At 45.9% G+C, this 20,389-nt stretch overlaps 1 protein-coding gene across 1 annotated transcript in view; it reads left to right on the plus strand.

Annotated features, from left to right (window-relative positions):
- The window catches only part of MSH2 (mutS homolog 2), a 199,693-nt gene that overhangs the window by 27,833 nt on the left and 151,471 nt on the right, over positions 1-20,389 (plus strand). Inside the window, exon 6 of the mRNA XM_040351583.1 lies at positions 6,059-6,192. Coding sequence (XP_040207517.1) covers positions 6,059-6,192 — 134 coding nt within the window. The remainder of the gene's footprint in view (positions 1-6,058; positions 6,193-20,389) is intronic.

Genomic DNA, 20,389 nt, shown 5'->3' on the forward strand with positions numbered 1-20,389 from the left:
CATTGGATGTCAGACCTCGATGTCAATGCATTTTGCCGCACTGCTGTAGATTGGCTTCATCAGGATGTTATGGGGCAATGTGACTTGATGCAACTTGCTTGCATATAAACTGGAATTCACCAGTGTTGCCTGATATACTTGGACCTGGTTTACACCTGTGCAAGTTGCGATTGATGCTTTTTCCGGGTGCGTTTGCGTTTTTTTTTTTTTTTCTCATTCGTTTTCGGAGATGTCTTTTGTCTTGCAGGAGGAAACAACATAAACGCAAGCACTGCCTTTTTTGTGTTTTCGTTCGTTTATGAAACCAAAAATGCAATCTACTGTGGAGCAAGTCCTTGACCCTTTCCAAAAATGCACTGGTGACAAACGCACTGATGTGAACTTAGGAAAACCATAGGAAAACATCTTAATGGGATGTAGTGCGTTTTTGTGAAGCTGAAAAACATAGGTGTGAACCAAGCCTTGTGGTGGCATTCAGACTACATGGTGTTTTAGACCACATTTTAAAAGGGTATGGTGAAGGGTTTGTAGTTTTTCATTTGTTATGCAACAATAAAGCGTATTTTTTTTTTTTTTTAATTTTTGCCTATTTATTGAATATTTTGGGTGAATAAGCTACATGGGCTTCTATAAAACCCCCTTTTTACACAGGGTGGATCTATCCAGGCAGAATCCGCCTGCTCAGCGGGGTATCTTTCTGCTGATTTCCCGCTGAGCAGGTGGATGACGGGTCCTGTCTGCTCCGTTATGCACACCGAACACAGACGCAATCCTGTTCTCTATGGGGAAATTGGATGGAAACGGACTGCATGTCCTTTTCCATCCGATTGTCATCCATTCCGACCCACTGGACGGATGGCCAACGTATCGCCTTGCGTCTGTTTTCAGCGGATTTTTGTTAGAGCGGATGCTAGGTGGGTGTCTGCCACCCCAGAGAGGACAACGGGTTGCTCAATCGGGTCCGCCTGGGAAAAAAGACAGGTGGACCCGATTTGGTTCACTGATGTGAAAGGGGCCTTAATGTGGCCTGTTTAAACCAAGCTTCATGGGCCCCTTCTCTCCCTTTTCCCCTTTGGAATTAATAGCTTTTTTAATATTTTTTTAACCACAATAGCCACGCCTAAGTGGGGTGAGCTTAACCAAAGGCTGGAGGTGGCTGCCGTGGTCACAAATTTAATGCAGCATGTCAGTAGCGCAGCGCTGTACCTGCTTGGCTCACAGTTGCTGCACAGTTAGTGCCATTGAAAATTTAAATTTGGGGGAATAAAAAATAAAACAGGAATTCAGGAGGGGGCAGCATTAAAGCGGGGGTTCACCCTAAAAAAATTTCTAACATTACATGGAGCCGACCTATGAGACCGACAGTATGCTGTTTTTTTTTTTTGCGTACATACCATTATAGAGCTATTTCCCCCCCGGCTTTCCCGCGGGAGTGGGCGTTCCTAATCACAGGCTGTGATTGACGTGCTTCCGACGGCGCATACTGCGCGTCACGAGTTGCCGAAAGAATCCTAACGTCGGTGCGCATGCGCCGTATAGAGCCGCACCGACGTTCGGCTTCTTTTGGCAACTCGTGATGCGCAGTATGCGCCGGTCGGAAGCACGTCAATCACAGCCTGTGATTAGGAACGCCCACTCCCGCGGGGAATAGTGATTGACCGGAGAGAAACTGCTGCAGTACTAAGGTAAGGATTGCGATTAAAAAACAAACAACGGATTAGTTATTGTCTATGCCTGCTAGTTTACTTGAGCCAAAGTCAAAATTTAGGGTGAACCCCCGCTTTAACAAAAAAGGTGCATAAATATTCCAGTTCTTGCTGTAGTAGGGTGTCATAGCGGTAAATAAAACCGTCTCTTTATGTGCTCAATTCATGTAACCATTGGGAGGAAATGTAGACCGTATGCTGCACTAAACCTATATAACACTCTCCTGCTGGTATGACTGTCATACTTTTTATAATGGATAGATGACACATTTGTATGCAGTGTTCATGATTAGGCTGTAAAATTCAAGTAGAACTAAAGTCCACATATATTTGTGCTCCAACAAACCAATGTCCGTGGCTTCTTATTGAAGCTGGGGTTCAGCCATCTTGATTGGCCAGCGTGGGATGACTTAACCTTCCACTCGCATGCATGGGAGTTCATTAAAGTGATATTCAAGCCTTTTGGTTATTTAAAAAAACAAACGCGTTATACTTGCTTTGTTTTTGGTTTTGCACAGAACAGCCCGCATCATCCTCTTCTCCGGTCCCACGTTGGCGCTCCTGCCGGGGGCAACCAAGCAGGTATGCTCCTGACCCGCTGCTCTGTGTCCATTTACACATGGAGCCGTGGCGAGTCCCTGCCCCCTAGGGCTGTGCAAAAAATCGATTCAAATAAAAAATCAAGTTGGTAGGTCAAATCGATTCAGGTTTTGACAATTGATTTAAACCCCCCCCCCCCCCCCCAGGACCGGCGCTGACAGTGCGCCGGTCCTGAAGAGCTGTAATTTTTAGGCGTGGCCTCGCCTAAAAACTCCTGCCCGCAGCTCCCCAGGACCGGCGCTGACGCCTCGCCTGAGGAGCTGCGGGCAGGAGTTGTGGACGAGGCCACGGCCTTGCCTAAAAACGCCTGCCCGCAGCTCCCCAGGAACGACGCTGTGTCCATCAAAAAAAAAAAAAAACTTGCTTTGAATCGTAAATTGATTTTTTTTTTTTTTCCTTATAAAATCGCTGATTTTTTTTAGGGGAAAAAAATCGTCCAGCTCTACTGCCCCCTCTGTCTCTGGCTGTGATTGACAGCAGCGGGAGCCAATTGCTCAGGAGTGTGAGTCACTGAAGAGGCAAGGCTCCCGGGGACATCGCTGGATTCTGTCACCAAGGGTCTATGTCAAGAATGTATAATGAGCTGTGAAGCTCCATGTACATTCTAAAGAAGAATGTGAGCAGACAGGGAAGTTTTGTTTTTCTGCAGAACAGACATATATTGTCTTTTCCAATATATTATAAAGAACACAGCCTACCTGCTCAGTGGTTCAATATGGTGATGTAGGAACTAATTTTTTAGAGTGCAGGAGGCTTCTTCTCAATCATAACCAATGCAGACTCTTTACTTTTTCACATGCAAAAAACCCAATGAATTAAAACACCTTTTACTAATCTCGCAAAGGAAGCACGTCCCCAAATAACAAACAGAATTACCTGCTAAAGTCTGCTGTCGGCAGACGTGGGAGCCAGTCCAGGCTCCGGGGGGGGGGGGGGGGGGGAGCTCCTGACCACATAGTTGTGATTCACCCAGATGCCTGGACTGGCACCTGGCTGTGCCACCTGCTCCCTCCACAGCCCATCGCTCCAGTAAAAGCCGGGGGCGGAGAGACACGCTGATGGCCGACGACTGGCAGTCTGAGCTTTCTGCTCAGAGCGGAGGGGGAGAACTGAGCAATCATCAGTGTTTAAACACTCAGTTCTTACTGTAGAGATGGCGAGGGACAGATGCTGCATCCACTTCAAGTATAAATGTTTTGTTTTACAATCCTGAACTTTAAGAGCCGGTTCACACTGGGGCGACTCGTCAGGCGACTCGGCTGCCTGACAAGTCTCGTCCCATTCTATTCAATAGAACCATTCTAAGTCGCTCCGATTTAGAAAAAGGTTCTTGTACGACTTTGGGGGCGACTTGCATTGACTTCTATACAGAAGTCATTTTGCAAGTCGCCTCTGAAGGGGTCTTCAGGACGACTTGCCAAGTCGCCCGCAAGTCGTGCCGCCCCAGTGTGAACCGGCTCTTAGTGATTTGTTATTTTTAAGTGGAAAACAGTTACTTGCCTGCTCTGTACAGTAGTCTTGCACAGAACAGCCCAAATCCTCTTATTCTCGGGTCCCTCGCCGGTGCTCCTGCCCCCCCCCCCCCCCCTGTCGAGTTGCCTAGCAATTGCTGTGGGGACACCTGAGCCGAACCGCTGCTCTTTGTGTCCATTTAGACACAAAGCCGCGGTTCGGCCCTGCTCCCTCTTTCTCCTCATTGGCTCACTGATTTTTGACAGCAGTGGGAGCCAATAGCGCCGCGCTGCTTTCTTAGCCAGGCAGCTGAGTCTCTCCTGCAACATCGCTGGATTCAGATGGGGCTCAGGTAAGTATTGGGGGGGGGGGGGGTCTGCTGCATACAGAAGGTGTTTTATCTTTATGCGTTACACTTTAAGTAAATTGGACAACAACTTTTTCATTTCTGTCAGAGGCACATAGTTGTAGACAATGTAATACATATATTACAAAAAATCGGTGTGTGTGTGTAATATATATATATATGTATGTATGTATGTATGTATGTATGTATATGTATATATGTATATATGTGTGTGTGTGTATATATATGTATGTGTATGTATATATATATATATATATATATATATATATATATATATATATATATATATATATATATATATATATATATATATATATATATATATATATATATATATATATATATATATATATATATAAAATTAGGGCTGCGGAAATTAACGATTAATTGGTCGATTAATCGTTAATTTCTTTGGTCGATTAAAATTATTTTGATCGAGGACGATCCGCTGGAGTGAGCTCCGCGGTCTCGCCCATAGGAAAGGTCGCGGCTTCGGCCTAGCTCCGGAGCCGTGGCCATCTTGGTCCACCCGGCGGCAGCCGAGTAGCGGCGTGCTGACGTCGTCATCACCTGCCCGCCTGCTTGTATCTTCTTCCCTTGCGCACGTGTGTCCATCAGCTACTCTGCAGATGGGTCTGCCTGCCTGATAGTCAGGTAAGAAAGGACAACCATCTGTGTGTGGTAACATTATGGGGCAGATGTATATATTCCTGGAGTATGGGGACAGATGTGTATATTAAAGCATGGGGGCAGATGTGTATATTACAGCATGGGGGCAGATGCTGTAATGTACACATCTGCCCCCATGCTGTAAGAATATACACATCTGCCCCCATGCTGTAAGAATATACACATCTGCCCCCATGCTGTAAGAATATACACATCTGCCCCCATGCTGTAATGTACACATGGGGGCAGATGTGTATATTCTTGCAGTATGGGAGGCAGATGTGTATATTACAGCATGGGGGCAGAATCTGTAATGTACACATCTGCCCCCATGCTGTAAGAATATACATATCTGCCCCCAAACTGCAAGAATATACACATCTGCCCCATGCTGTAATGTACACATCTGCCACACAACTACTTTTAGCTGATCTCCTTGCATTGCAACTCTGCATTAGCCACTGGTAAATGTGGTGGGGGCAGTATGGGGGGCAGATGTGTATATTCTTGCAGTATGGGGGCAGATGTGTATATTCTTGCAGTATGGGGGCAGATGTGTATATTACAGCATCTGCCCCCATGCTGTAATATACACATCTGCCCCCATGATGTAATGTACACATCTGCCCCCATACTGCAAGAATATACACATCTGCCCCCATACTGCAAGAATATACACATCTGCCCCCATGCTGTAATGTACACATGGGGGCAGATGTGTATATTCTTGCAGTATGGGAGGCAGATGTGTGTATTACAGCATGGGGGCAGGTGTGTATATTACAGCATGGGGGCAGATGTGTATATTACAGCATGGGGGCAGATGCTGTAATATACACATCTGCCCCCATACTGCAAGAATATACACATCTGCCCCCATACTGCAAGAATATACACATCTGCCCCCACCACATTTACCAGTGGCTAATGCAGAGTTGCAATGCAAGGAGATCCGCTAAAAGTAGTTGTATCTGTATGTGCGTTAATTAATCGAAATTAGTCGATTAATCGATTAAAAAAAAAAGATTAATCGAACACAAAAATTTTAATCAGTCACAGCCCTAATATATATATATATATATATATATATATATATATATATATATATATATATATATATATATATATATATATATATATATTATAATAATGTGGATTTATAATTTTACATATTAACTTTATCATACTAATACAGATGTTTGGTGTCAAAAAATATATGTTGTGCATTATTACATTTTTCACTTTCCTTTTGTGTTTCCCAAAGGGGGCGGCTGAAGACACAAGTGGCACACAGTCTTTAGCTGGCCTATTAAACAAATGCAAAACTGCCCAAGGCCAAAGATTGATCAGTCAGTGGATCAAGCAGCCCCTTATGGACAAGAACCGAATTGAAGAGAGGTAAGGGATCTTTTTAACCTTGCCTGAAAATGAGATCTGGCTAGAATTTTCCAACCTTTGTCACTGTGGACCCCCCATGGGGGGGAACAACGTTTAGTTTTAGACCTTCCTTTACAGACACAGCAGCGGCCTTTGCATGAATTGCAGCAATGTTGGCACATATAACCAAAGAGGGTGTGGTTTGGGCGTCCTGCAGCGACGATTCAGTATGGGTGGCTTGTTTACTTGACCAGTAAGCAAGCTCTTGTACATGTTTGCTCTTGTCAAGTGTAAAAATTGTGAGGCTTTTCCAGTTTATTAGTGAAAGAAGGAGGTCAAAGTCTGCCATGATGTTGACTTGAGGCCTTGTAAATGCCAATCATCAAGTTTGAAGCAGGGCCGGGGTTTCTGTGTAAGGCGCTCTTGGTTTTATTACACTTGGCTTGCACTCTCTCCTGTGTAGTGTCACACCCAGTAGTTACAAGCAGTGGTGTGAAGGAATTGAACACATTTTGAAAAGTAGGTTGTAACGATGCCTAACTGTTTATTAAAGCTGTTTTATAGATGTCCGGGGGCTTTGAGCTTCTGTTACTGCCGTTGCTAGAAGATAATTCTGAGATTTCGGTGACCGGTGCATTTTGACTGGCCTGTATTTGACTGACTGCTTCAAGTTGGTTTTGCATTCCTATAGAGTTGTATGGTGCAAAACTGGCTTGAAGCATGCAAAAGCTGTGGCCCTTAATCTGATTCCTCATGTATTACATTCATACATATTACATAACTGTACGGTCTGCCCTCATGTTGTAAAACGTTGGTACTATAGAAATCCTGTATAATATTATTAAAGGGTTTCTTTTGAAAAAAATAAACTGCCCCATGCAACAATATCGCACAGAGAGGCCCCTTACTACTTTGGTGGTCTCCCTTTGGTGCCATCAACTGCTTCTTCCTCTAGGTACCCCCATAGCAAGACATGCCCTCATGAGGGGTAGCCCCCGCCCCCATGAGAAAAAAAATATATATATATATAATTTATTTATTTATATATTTTATTTATATATTATATTATATTTATTTATTTATATATTATATTATATTATATTATATTTATTTATTTATATATTATATTATATATATATATATTTATTTCTGATTTTTATTTATACATCCATTACTGCTTTACAATTTTTTTTTTTTCTTATATAATATATATACGCTAGTTTGAGTGGTGTGGGTTTTTATTCAGATCAGTTTAAGGAAGCATGTATTGACCATAAAGGGGATTTTTTTTTTAATTGAGGATGTATGACGATTATGTGGGGAAAAAAAAAAAAATTATACAAAATATGTGCGTGTTTCAGTTACTAGTTTAGAACGTAGCATATCCTCCTCTGCCTTTATATGGTAATAAAACTGTGACTTCCGCCGTCTGAACATATAAAACTATACATAAAGCTGATTGAAGTCTCCCTCTAGTGGAGCTCAGGTAGAAGGGCAGAAAGCTCTAGAATTGCACTATTAGCTGAAAGCTTTGCCAAAGGGCATGCTGATTAGGTTGTGTGTACACAGGCTTTGTACGTCACTTCTATGACTTGTGTTACCCATAATAATAAATGACCAGTTCTGTGAGGGCTCATTCACACCATATCAACATATGCACAACACAAGGGTATGTCCGTAGTCCCGAGTGTACATGAAGTGAGTGTATGTAAGGCAGGGTAAGCCTGTATTTTTTTTTTTTTTTGTAAAATCTTTATTGGTGAACGGCAAAGTAGTACATCACAACAGTCAGAAGCTTTTGCAGCAGACAGTAAGCCATTCATTATTCAACATCGCATAGAAACAAGTTGAACATTGAAAACAGAGATACAGGTAAACGCATCGGGACCCAGAATCCTAATGGGCATAACATATACTTATAAACCAGGCAGCGAGCCGGGGGTGAAGTCTCCCCCTCCGTATAAAACACTTTAGCCGAGAAACAAAGCGTGGGGAGATACATTTCGAGCCTCTCATCTACTGGTAAAGGCGGGTGCTCGCTGTAGAGGGGCAAGAACTGGAAGTTAAGCCGGCCGGTCGTCTGGACAGCAATTGGTACATTAAATAATGCACAGATTAGAGGGCAAGCCGGCCGAGTGCGCACTTTGGAGGGGGCCCACCATAGACCTCCAGCTTACCTCCCCGCATACAACAACCCCGACCGACCTCCACACTGATTGAGATACCTGCCCCGAGGAGGCAAAGCAAGTGCCTGTCCTTGGAGGGAGCCAGGCTGCTCCCCAGCAACGGGGTCCTACGTCCATCTGACCGGCCGGTATCCCCAATGCTCACCCCCACCCTGGTGTATCAGCAACCAGGTCACTCGAGGTCAGAAGGTTACTAGAAGGAAGGCAGGGAAAAATAGGGCGAAGAAGACGAGAGAAAGAGAGAGGGAAAGGAGATTTTATTTATTTTTCCTTAAGACACTGCCTTTTTTATTTTAGTAAAACGTTCGTATTCGAAGAAGCTCTCAGCCAATAAAGCCAGAATGCTTGGATTCCACTCGCTTGCTGACCTCTGTCCTTGGTTGCCCATGCAAACTAGTAAGGAGTCCAAATGATTGCTGCCCAGTTGAAATGTAAAAGTTAAAAGTGCAGCGCTAAGACTTCAAGTGAACAGAGACAAATTGATAGGTCTTCAAGTAAACAGACAAATTGATAGTCAATACAAACAGTGTAAAACTTTAAGTGAATACACAGTGATTTTTGCATTGAAAACACAATAAAGAAAAGAAAAGTCCATAAGTGAAATGGAAACCAATTATGTTGCGAGTCCAAATGACCCTTAACCACAGCACACCGTAAAATAACGGCGGCAGGGTGCTTCATTAACTCTGGGAGGAAGTTGTATAATGTCCTCCCAGAATCGCGCTCCCCCTGGGGCGCGCACACTGGATCGTTTACCACGCCAAATGACAGAGCGATCACTTGTAAACAAACCGGCGTCATGTGATGACGCCGGTTCCTCCCTCCCTCTCTGTACCGATCGGTACGGTGTGAGGGGGGAGAGAGAGCGGGTGGCAGCAGGGCTGGATCTGTGACAACTGCAGTCACAGATCCATCAATCCATGCTCTGCCATACCTCTCCTGATGTCAGTGGGGAGTTCTCAGCCCCGCCCACTGTTCCCTCTCTCCTGATCTGATAGCTACAGTCGGTGGGCGGGGCTAAGAACTCCCCGCTGATGTCAGGACAGACGTGAGAGGAGAGAGGTGGACCGAGCAGTCACATGAGCGGCATCTACAAAGACTGAGAAATGAGATATGAAGCTCCCATATTTTTAAAAAAGCACATACATCGGGGAACTTAATGGATTGTAACTCAGGATTTATTACAACAGTTAAACCGCTATACGCTTGAAGCGTTCTCCCGGGAGGGGCGGGGCAAGTCAGGATGACGTCACCCGGAAATCAATTTTTCCGATCAGATGCGTCTTCCGCATCAGGGACACCGGAATTGCGATGCAGCGATTAATTTCAGCACCCCTATTTTACATTATTGCAATTTGCCGTGTTAGCTGCTGTTTCATATTTAACAGTTTGCCGACCGCCGCACGCACTTTTACATCGGCAGAATTGCACGTCTGCACAGAGGGACATACCTGTACGTCCCTTTAAATTTTCCGCCCTGCAGGCGCGCCCCTACCGTGAGCTTCATCCCCGCGGACTCTGTCCGCCGGTGTCCTGCGATCGCATCATGGAGCTGAAGAACAGGGGTGATGCCTGTGTAAACAAGACATCTCCCTGTTCTGCTTTGTGACGGAAAACTGATCTACTGCTCCCTCTCATCGGGAGCAGTGATCACTGTCGTGTCACATGTAGCCCAGCCCCCCCACAGTTAGAATCACTCCCTAGGACTCGCTTAACCCCTTCCTCGCCCCCTAGAGGTTAACCCTTTCCCTGCCAGTGTAATTTACACAGTAATCGGTGCATTTTTTTTTTTAGCACTGATCGCCGTATAAATGACAATGGACATTACTAGTAAAAAAAAATATTAATAAAAATGCCATAAAACTATCCCCTATTTTGTAGACTCTATAACTTTTGCGCAAACCAATGAGCGCTTATTGCGTGTTTTTTTTTTTTTTCCTTTTTCTACCAAAAATTTTTTTTATATATTTTTCGGGATATTTATTATAGCAAAAAGTAAAAAAAATATATATTTTTTTTTCAAAATTGTCGCTTTTTTTTTTTTTCAAAGCGCAAAAAATAACCGCAGACATGATCAAATACCACCAAAAGAAAGCTCTATTTGTGGGGGAAAAAAAGGACGTCAATTTTGTTTGGGAGCCACGTTACACAACTGTATTTGTATTTGTTCAGTTGAAATAAATATCGGCCTGGTCTCTGCCAGACTGCTGATTTCCTAGTATTCATCACTGAGTAAAGCTGAGAAAATCGGCTAGTAAATTATACCAAGCTTAAAAAAAAAAGTAGCAAAAAAATATAAATAATAAAAAAATATTGATAGAGATTGGTCCCTATCCTAGTGTCTTGTCTCCATAGCTGGGACCTCAGATGCACCATGGTAGTAGTGCGTGGGTGTGATGGGTGCAGAGAACTGTTAGTAGGACACTTGTATCTAACAGAAGTTCTGTAGAACAATCTTGTAGGTACATGCCCTGACCTGCAAGGAGGACGTGCTGGTAAACCTATAATTAAAGAAAAAAAAAAAAGCGGCAATCGGAAATTGATTTCATAATCAATTTTATAATAAGATGTTTAGTGTCTTCCCGGTATAAAGGTGGGAATGTAGGCACCGCTGAGCGTAGAGAGAAATAAACAGACCTGAGGTTGTGTTTATGTCAGGTGGACCTGTGAAGAAGTTGTCTGGTGTTTTCTATGAGCGAGTATCAGTGTCTCTCCCCTGCAGGCTGGTTTCTGGTTTCACAAGTTGTCATGAATAACACGGGCGCGGCAGTTTCACTATGTGGATTGTATTCAGTGACACACTTAAACCTCTCAATAGGCTCTGTGTGTATTGTATGTATGATCACGTGACGCTCCGATGTACTGCGGGGTAAACTCTGGTCTCCATTTTTCTTCCTTATGTTGTAATGGGAGAATCTCTAACAATATACTGTATTTATTGGCGTATAACGCTCACCTTTTTACCCTGAAAATAGAGGGTAAACTGTGCCTGCGTGTTAGACGCAGGGGGCTGTGGACATTTTTTTTTCCTGAAACTTCCCTCTTAACCACTTAACGCCCGCCGCACGCCTATTTACGTCCACAGAATGGCACGTACAGGCAGATGGGCGTATATATACGTCCTTGCCTTCTGGCGGGTGGGGGGTCCGATCGGGGACCCCCCCCCCCCCCGCTGCGGGCGGCTTACCTCGGGGAGCGATCCGGGACGACGGCGCGGCTATTCGTTTATAGTCGCGATCGCTCCCCGGAGCTGAAGAACGGGGAGAGCCGTATGTAAACACGGCTTCACTGTGGCGGCGCATCGATCGAGTGATCCCTTTTTATAGGGAGACTCGATCGATGACGTCAGACCTACAGCCACACCCCCTACAGTTGTAAACACACACTAAGTGAACACTAACTCCTACAGTGCCCCCTGTGGTTAACTCCCAAACTGCAACTGTCATTTTCACAATAAACAATGCAATTTAAATGCATTTTTTGCTGTAAAAAATGTCAATGGTCCCAAAAATGTGTCAAAATTGTCCGAAGTGTCCGCCATAATGTCGCAGTCACGAAAAAAATCGCTGATCGCCACCATTAGTAGTAAAAAAAAAAAAAAAATTATAAAAATGCAATAAAACTATCCCCTATTTTGTAAACGCTATAAATTTTGCGCAAACCAATCGATAAACGCTTATTGCGATTTTTTTTTTTTTTTTAACCAAAAATAGGTAGAAGAATACATATCGGCCTAAACTGAGGAAATTTTTTTTTTTTATGTTTGTGTATGTGACGCTCTATTTTGTTTATAGCGCTAAAAATTAAAAACCGCAGAGGTGATCAAATACCACCAAAAGAAAGCTCTATTTGTGGGGAAAAAAGGACGCCAATTTTGTTTGGGAGCCACGTCGCACGACCGCGCAATTGTCTGTTAAAGCGACGCAGTGCCGAATCGCAAAACCTGGCCTGGGCATTTAGCTGCCTAAAGGTCCGGGGCTTAAGTGGTTAAAGTTAGTGTGCGTGTTATACGCCGATAAATACGGTACTTATTTTCTCCTTTTTTGGTCTGGTGCGATGCCAGATATCTCATGCGATTCGCACCACATGCCTGTGCTCATTGCATGCGATCTCTGCGATGCAAATTCAACCACACAGTTTGTATTGCTGAAATTGCATCGCATTTGCACTAAAATGGTGCAGGACACCCCCCCCCCCTTTTTTTTTTTTTTTTTTTTTTGGGGGTCAGCGCTTGAATCGGATCACATGGGTGTTCAGACCCATGCGTTCTGGTTCCACCGTTCGCACTGCGTTCTGAAAACCAATTTACTTTTATATCGACACCCACAGCGGTTCACGGAGCACTGTGAACTACCTTGGGGAAACCCGTACTGGAATTGCTGTGGTTCACCAATGTGATCCGAGCCGCACAGCTAAAATTTAGGTATGGCATTTTTGTTTACATAGTTACAGCTGAACGTGGCCCCTTTTTACTGCACTGAAACCCCAAGCAGTTTTATTGGTGCTACCCAATGCCCTCTGTGAGCCACACAACACTTCTCTATCTTCTGTGACAGTAAAAAAAAATCAATTATTAAAAATTTGTAGTTTTAAACCATGGAATCTGTGAATACAAAAGTCCACAAAAACATGTATAAATAACAAAGGGGGGGGGGGGAGTTCCTGTGCTTTAATCACTTGATGACAGGCCAGAGATAGATAGTTTGACAAACTTGCTTGGAATCTAGGAGCCAGCTAAAAAAGTTAGCCAGAAATGTGCCCCGTCAAGCTCGCGCGCAGAAGCGAACGCATACGTGCGTAGCGCCCGCATATGTAAGCGGTGTTCAAACCACACATGTGAGGTATTGCCGCGATTTGTAGAGCGAGAGAACTCTAGCCCCAGACCTCCTCTCTAACTCAAAATATGCAACCTGTAGAATTTTTTTTTTTTTTTTAAACGTCGCCTATGGAGATTTTAAAGGGTAAAAGTTTGTCGCCATTCCACGAGCGGACGCAGTTTTGTAGCGTGAGATGTTGGGTATCCATTTACTCGGCGTAAGTTTATCTTTCACAATATAAAAAAAAGTTGGGCTAACTTTACTGTATAGGCCCGCAGAAGACCGCAAAGCCGCGGCCTCAATTACCGGCGGTGCGGCCTGATGGGATCGCATGGAGACGCAAGATGGGGGGTGTGACGAACGCGAGTGTCAGATCTCCGCCCTCCGCGCCAACTTGCGACGAAGGACAGGCCGACCTCACACCACGCTGTCACTTACGTAACAATGCCACTCTCAGCTGCGCCCAGCACAAAGATTTCCCAGCTTGCGGGACCACAATCTAAGTGCTAGTAGCCTGAGAGCGATTGTCACTGGGCTAATGACACAATTAACCCTTTAACTGCCACCACCAACATTGATAAGGAAGCGTTGGTACTCCCGTCAATTAGCAATACCAATTAGGATTTTAGAATAAGCGTCTGCTCAGAGGCCTTACTCTACACCAGTAGCGCTCTTCAAAAGGCAGAGGTTCGTTCATAGCTTGCATTAAGAGTTTTAGAGACAAGGTTAACACTTTTCAACATAAAAGGTTTATTACGAAAAGGGCAAACTTGGTGCAATAAAGTGTTACAGAAAAATATGTTTTAAAGAGATAGCAACAATATACAGCGACAAAGTAATAGGGTAGAATTGAAGAAGAAGAATACTTGCAATTAATGTCCAAGGTTGATCAGAGTTCGATCGATGAACTGGGTAATCGGTTCTCAAACTTGGCAGATGCTCTTGCTTGGATGGTAAAAGGAGAACTCCCTTGACTTGGCATCTCCTCTTTTCTGTCCCCTCAAAAAGGGGTGTTGACACGACCAGTAACCAATTGTCTGGTCATCTGATTTAGGGGCTGGTTACTGGGAGGGTCCACATTCACGCCCATAACCCAGGTACACTTCGTGATACATATTCATATCTCTGCAGTTCTAATAGTTACAGACTACCAACATCCGTGTTATTGTAGAGCGTGATATTTGCTTTAAGAAAAGTCCAAACGTGACAAGTCTACCATGGTTAATCTACCTATGATGAATAAATGGGGCCAGGGTGCCTTCCGTATGATTGATCATATTCATGTCTGGGCTCGAAACGTTACAAATTATCTGAGGAAACTAAATATGTCTGTTGTTGGGCTGTGCTATGAGTTAGCTGGAAGTTATGAAACATGTGTAACGTTCATACTTATTCCTTAGTCTTCAGCGTTTATGAGTCTAAGGCATTTACGACGGGGGTCTGTGGACTCTCTGAGGTGAGAGGACGACAGCTTTACGACAGGCCAGGAACCCTGCCAGGAGATATTAAGAACCCTAGATTGCTCTGTTCCTCGGAGGAGATAACAGATCTTTTGAAGTAGAATGCCTATGAATTCCTGAGAATAAGGGAGGGAGGGAGTGAGTTTCTTTCCACTGCCTATACTGTTTTTAAACAACATGGCTGCTGTATGGTTCTTACACAACAGCTAGTCGCGTGTCCAGCGCGCAATATCGTTACACCTCCCCCCTTAGGTGGTTGCATGGGAGGGAACTACAATTTCCCTCCTGACGCAACCGACTCCGGCGGGCTCGGCTTGTCGTGACAGCCCATCAGCATTTCCATGGGCACTGCCTTTCTTATGCTGGATGGTGAAATCGTATTGCTGCAGAATTAAGCTCCACCGAAGTAGTTTGCCATTCTCCCCAGCAACACGATTTAGCCAGCTCAAGGGATTGTGATCGGTGATCACAGTGAAATGCCGTCCATAAAGATACGTTTGTAACTTCTGGAGAGACCACACGATCGCAAGACACTCCTTTTCGATCGTGGCATAAGCTACTTCCCTGGGAAGCAGCTTCCGGCTCAGGTAGAGGATGGGATGCTCCTCTCCGGCATCATCCACTTGGCTCAGGACTGCACCCAATCCATAGGCAGAGGCATCCGTCTGCACTAGAAAACGGCGGGTGAAGTCGGGAGCCTGTAGCACAGGGGCGCTGGCCAGCGCCTCCTTCAAGGCCTGAAATGCCTGCTCACATTCTGGTGTCCAAGACACCACCTTGGGCAGTTTCTTTTTGGTTAGGTCAGTCAGAGGTTTGGCCAGGCTGCTATAGTTACCTACAAACTTCCTATAGTAGCCAGCGGTCCCCAAGAAAGACATAACCTGTTTTTTGGTTTGGGGGATAGGCCAGGCCAGGATGGCCTCAACCTTTCCTGTCTCGGGTTTCAGGGTGCCTCCTCCTACCTGGTGTCCCAGGTAATGCACATCATTCATGCCGATCTGACACTTACTGGGTTTGACAGTCAGGTTGGCATCGGTCAATCGGTCCAGGACCTGTGACAGGTGCATCAGGTGTTCTTCCCAGGTAGGGCTGAACACAGCGATGTCATCCAGGTAGGCTACGGCAAAGGGTTCCAGCCCCTCCAGTAAATCATTCATGACTCTCTGGAAGGTAGCTGGGGCATTCTTCATCCCAAACGGCATGACGGTAAATTCGAACAAGCCGAATGGGGTGATGAAAGCCGACTTTTCCCGAGCCTCAGGGGCCAGAGGAATTTGCCAGTACCCCCTGCTCAGATCCATGATTGTTATATAGTGGGCGGCCGCCAGCCTATCTAACAACTCATCAATCCGGGGCATGGGGTAGGCATCTGCAGTGGTGATGGCATTCAGCTTCCGGTAGTCCACACAGAACCTGGTCGTCCGATCCTTTTTGGGGACCAGGACTACTGGGGATGCCCAGGCACTGTGGGACTTCTGAATCACCCCCAGCTGCAGCATTTCCTCCACCTCCCTTTTCATGTCAGCCAGCACCTCCAAGGAGACGCGATAGGCCGACTGTTTAATGGGCGGATGTGTCCCGGTGTCCACCTGGTGGATAGCGAGGTGCGTCCTCCCAGGTTTCCCTGTAAACCTGCTACCATGTACTGCCAGCACTCTCTTTAGCCCAGGTACCTGGGTGGGGGTCAGTTTGGAGTTTATCAGGAGTTCTGAATCTACCTCCCTGCTGTCAGTTAGCAGCTGTCCCCTAAATTGACTGGGTACAACTAGCTGCCTGCTTCTTGTGTCAGTCTCATTCCCCTCTGCAGGCAAACCTTCTGTGTACAGTTTCCCTTTCTCCCAGTAGACCTTTTGTTTGCAATTCTCTGCAGGGGGGCGATCAGCTGAACTCCTGAGCTGTGCTAGTGTTTGGTCTGTCTGCAGTGCTGTTTCAAAGGCGGTACCACAAGTCCCAGCCAGCAGTCCTGTGGCAAACAAGGACGGCTGCTGAGGCTCAACAGAGGTGGAGTCCGCTGGGTCAGAACAGGGAGAGGGCCCAGAGACCTCCTCCTGCTGTTCTGCGATCAGGGCCTGCACCTCGGCCGCCTTGGCAGCACTGCGAGTGACCACTAAAACTGGCAATGCATTATCATCAACATCAACATCAGCATCATCACATTTAACATTTATCATTGCAGCATCATTGGAACCTTTATCAGTTACCTTCCCAAGCAAGGGGGTCTCCTCTCCTGTTTCTGAATAAGGAGGACCTTGCACTTCAACTTCACCCTCCCCCTCCCTCTGTCCATCCACAGGTTGCCCAGATATTACCCCAACATCTGTACACAGTACCTTGGTAGGTCCAGAGAGTTCCGTGGGAGCATCCTGGGTGCTCTTAGCAGGGACGTAGTAAGAAACAAGGGTACCTAAATCAGCACCCAACAACACAGCAGTAGGGATCTCCTCTGAGACGCCCACCTCTCTCATCCCACTCCCAGCACCCCAATCGATGAAAACATAGGCACGGGGCACACAGGAAAGGGTTCCCCCCACTCCAGTGAGGGTAAGAAACTTCTCTGGGATGATGTCTGTTTCTTCTATCACCTCTGGTCTGACCAACGTAACTTCTGCTCCAGTGTCACGCAACCCTATTACAGTCCGGTGGCCTACGGTGACAGGCTGCAAGTTGGCATTGGTTCCTGGAGGTTTCCCACTGACGAACAGTACAGCAGAAGGGTTGCTGGCCGGATGGCCAGGTGATGTCAGCTTCTTCTGCTCAGGGCACTGTGCCTTGAGATGTCCGGCTTTCCCGCAGGTGTAGCATGTGCGATTATTAGTCAGGAATGCCTTGGCACCAGGAACTGCAGGTTCCATCTGCTGAGGGACTTGGTTGGCAGGTGGAGGAGGGGTTGCCATGTGAGATTTCCCTCCTTTCCAGCCGTTCGGAGGAGCCTTGCGATGGTCAGATACCCGAGAGTGGATATAGGTATCTGCCAGTTCTGCTGCTACTTTAGCCGAGTTTGGCTTTCGCTCCAGCACAAACTGTCTGACGTCTGTAGGACAGATGTGCAAAAGTTGATCTTCAATCATAAGATCTTCCAGGGACTCAAAAGAATCAGCTTTCAAGCCTTTAGTCCACTGCCGGAATGTGGTGCGTAAGCGACTTTCCACATCCAGGTATGAGTCCCCAGGCCCTTTTTGCAAGGACCTAAAACGCTTCCGGTAAACTTCCGGGGTTAGCTGAAACTTTTGGATGATCGCAGCCTTTAGGGCCTCATAATCATTGCCCTGCTCTTCAGACAGTTCAACATAAGCATCCAGGGCCTTGCCTCGTAGCCCTGGCGTCAGGTACCGGGCCCATTGTGCTGGGGGCAGATGGTACTGACGGCAAGTTTTTTCAAACGACAGTAGATACACGTCAATGTCACTGTCCTTTTCCATAACAGGAAATTTGGCTGCCGGAGCTACTGGCAGAGCGGCATCCCTGTGCTCTAGGGATCCGGGGTTCTGAACCTGTCGCTGCTGCTGGAGCCTAGTCATCTCCAGTTCGTGTCGACGATCAGCTTCCCTCTGCGCAGCCTCCCTCTCAGCCCTGCGCTCCTCTCTCTCAGCCTGACGCTCGAGAAACTGCAGGTACACCACAGGATCCGTTTCCCTGAGGCGTTGTAGCGTTTCCTGCATTTGAGGAGAGTCCATGCTGGTTGCAAGCAATGGGGTGTTGGCCTGCTCATGCGGTGGCTTGGGGATAACAATCCGTGGTATTCCAGTGTCAGTCTCTGCTGGCCTATCCGGTGAGGCCGCCTCTGAACCACTGGGCTCTGGAGTAGCGGAACCCCTTTCTGGTCCGGTTCCCTCCAGGTTCTGGTTTGCCTGGATATCAAACTCCTGTAGGGCATGTATCAAGCCTTCACGATTTTTGCCATTAATGTCAATTCCTCTTCCTGCGCACTCAGCAGTTAGGTCATTTTTGTTCATCTTTTTATATGCTGATAACCCAGACATGTTGCAAGCAGAAAAGATAGAACAGAAAGCAGAGGTAGGAAAAAGGGGTAGGAAGGAGCTGTTGCTGTATGTCTCTCTTTAACACAAAAAAAAAATATATGCACCAGCTTGTCTCTAAGGACTGTTTCCAAAAAGGTTACAATCCTTCAGTGCAGAGCTAATTCCTAACAATGCACTGAATGCTCTTAATGCAAAGCTATCCCGCTACGCTGCCACCAATATGTGACGAACGCGAGTGTCAGATCTCCGCCCTCCGCGCCAACTTGCGACGAAGGACAGGCCGACCTCACACCACGCTGTCACTTACGTAACAATGCCACTCTCAGCTGCGCCCAGCACAAAGATTTCCCAGCTTGCGGGACCACAATCTAAGTGCTAGTAGCCTGAGAGCGATTGTCACTGGGCTAATGACACAATTAACCCTTTAACTGCCACCACCAACATTGATAAGGAAGCGTTGGTACTCCCGTCAATTAGCAATACCAATTAGGATTTTAGAATAAGCGTCTGCTCAGAGGCCTTACTCTACACCAGTAGCGCTCTTCAAAAGGCAGAGGTTCGTTCATAGCTTGCATTAAGAGTTTTAGAGACAAGGTTAACACTTTTCAACATAAAAGGTTTATTACGAAAAGGGCAAACTTGGTGCAATAAAGTGTTACAGAAAAATATGTTTTAAAGAGATAGCAACAATATACAGCGACAAAGTAATAGGGTAGAATTGAAGAAGAAGAATACTTGCAATTAATGTCCAAGGTTGATCAGAGTTCGATCGATGAACTGGGTAATCGGTTCTCAAACTTGGCAGATGCTCTTGCTTGGATGGTAAAAGGAGAACTCCCTTGACTTGGCATCTCCTCTTTTCTGTCCCCTCAAAAAGGGGTGTTGACACGACCAGTAACCAATTGTCTGGTCATCTGATTTAGGGGCTGGTTACTGGGAGGGTCCACATTCACGCCCATAACCCAGGTACACTTCGTGATACATATTCATATCTCTGCAGTTCTAATAGTTACAGACTACCAACATCCGTGTTATTGTAGAGCGTGATATTTGCTTTAAGAAAAGTCCAAACGTGACAAGTCTACCATGGTTAATCTACCTATGATGAATAAATGGGGCCAGGGTGCCTTCCGTATGATTGATCATATTCATGTCTGGGCTCGAAACGTTACAAATTATCTGAGGAAACTAAATATGTCTGTTGTTGGGCTGTGCTATGAGTTAGCTGGAAGTTATGAAACATGTGTAACGTTCATACTTATTCCTTAGTCTTCAGCGTTTATGAGTCTAAGGCATTTACGACGGGGGTCTGTGGACTCTCTGAGGTGAGAGGACGACAGCTTTACGACAGGCCAGGAACCCTGCCAGGAGATATTAAGAACCCTAGATTGCTCTGTTCCTCGGAGGAGATAACAGATCTTTTGAAGTAGAATGCCTATGAATTCCTGAGAATAAGGGAGGGAGGGAGTGAGTTTCTTTCCACTGCCTATACTGTTTTTAAACAACATGGCTGCTGTATGGTTCTTACACAACAGCTAGTCGCGTGTCCAGCGCGCAATATCGTTACAGGGGGTATCCTGTATCTCCGTGCGCCCCCACCGCGCGATCACGTTGGGACGCACCGACCAGTAATTGAGGCCGCAGCCTTCTGCAGGCCTATGCTTCCTGCGCCAGGTTGCTAATTCTAGTCTCAATTGCGACCTGGCGTCCGGATTTCGTCGAACACTAATACACACACACACACACACACACACACACACACACACACACACACA

This window comes from Rana temporaria, chromosome 4 (assembly GCF_905171775.1).
Source record: "Rana temporaria chromosome 4, aRanTem1.1, whole genome shotgun sequence".
In the NCBI taxonomy this organism is placed as follows: Eukaryota; Metazoa; Chordata; class Amphibia; order Anura; family Ranidae; genus Rana; species Rana temporaria.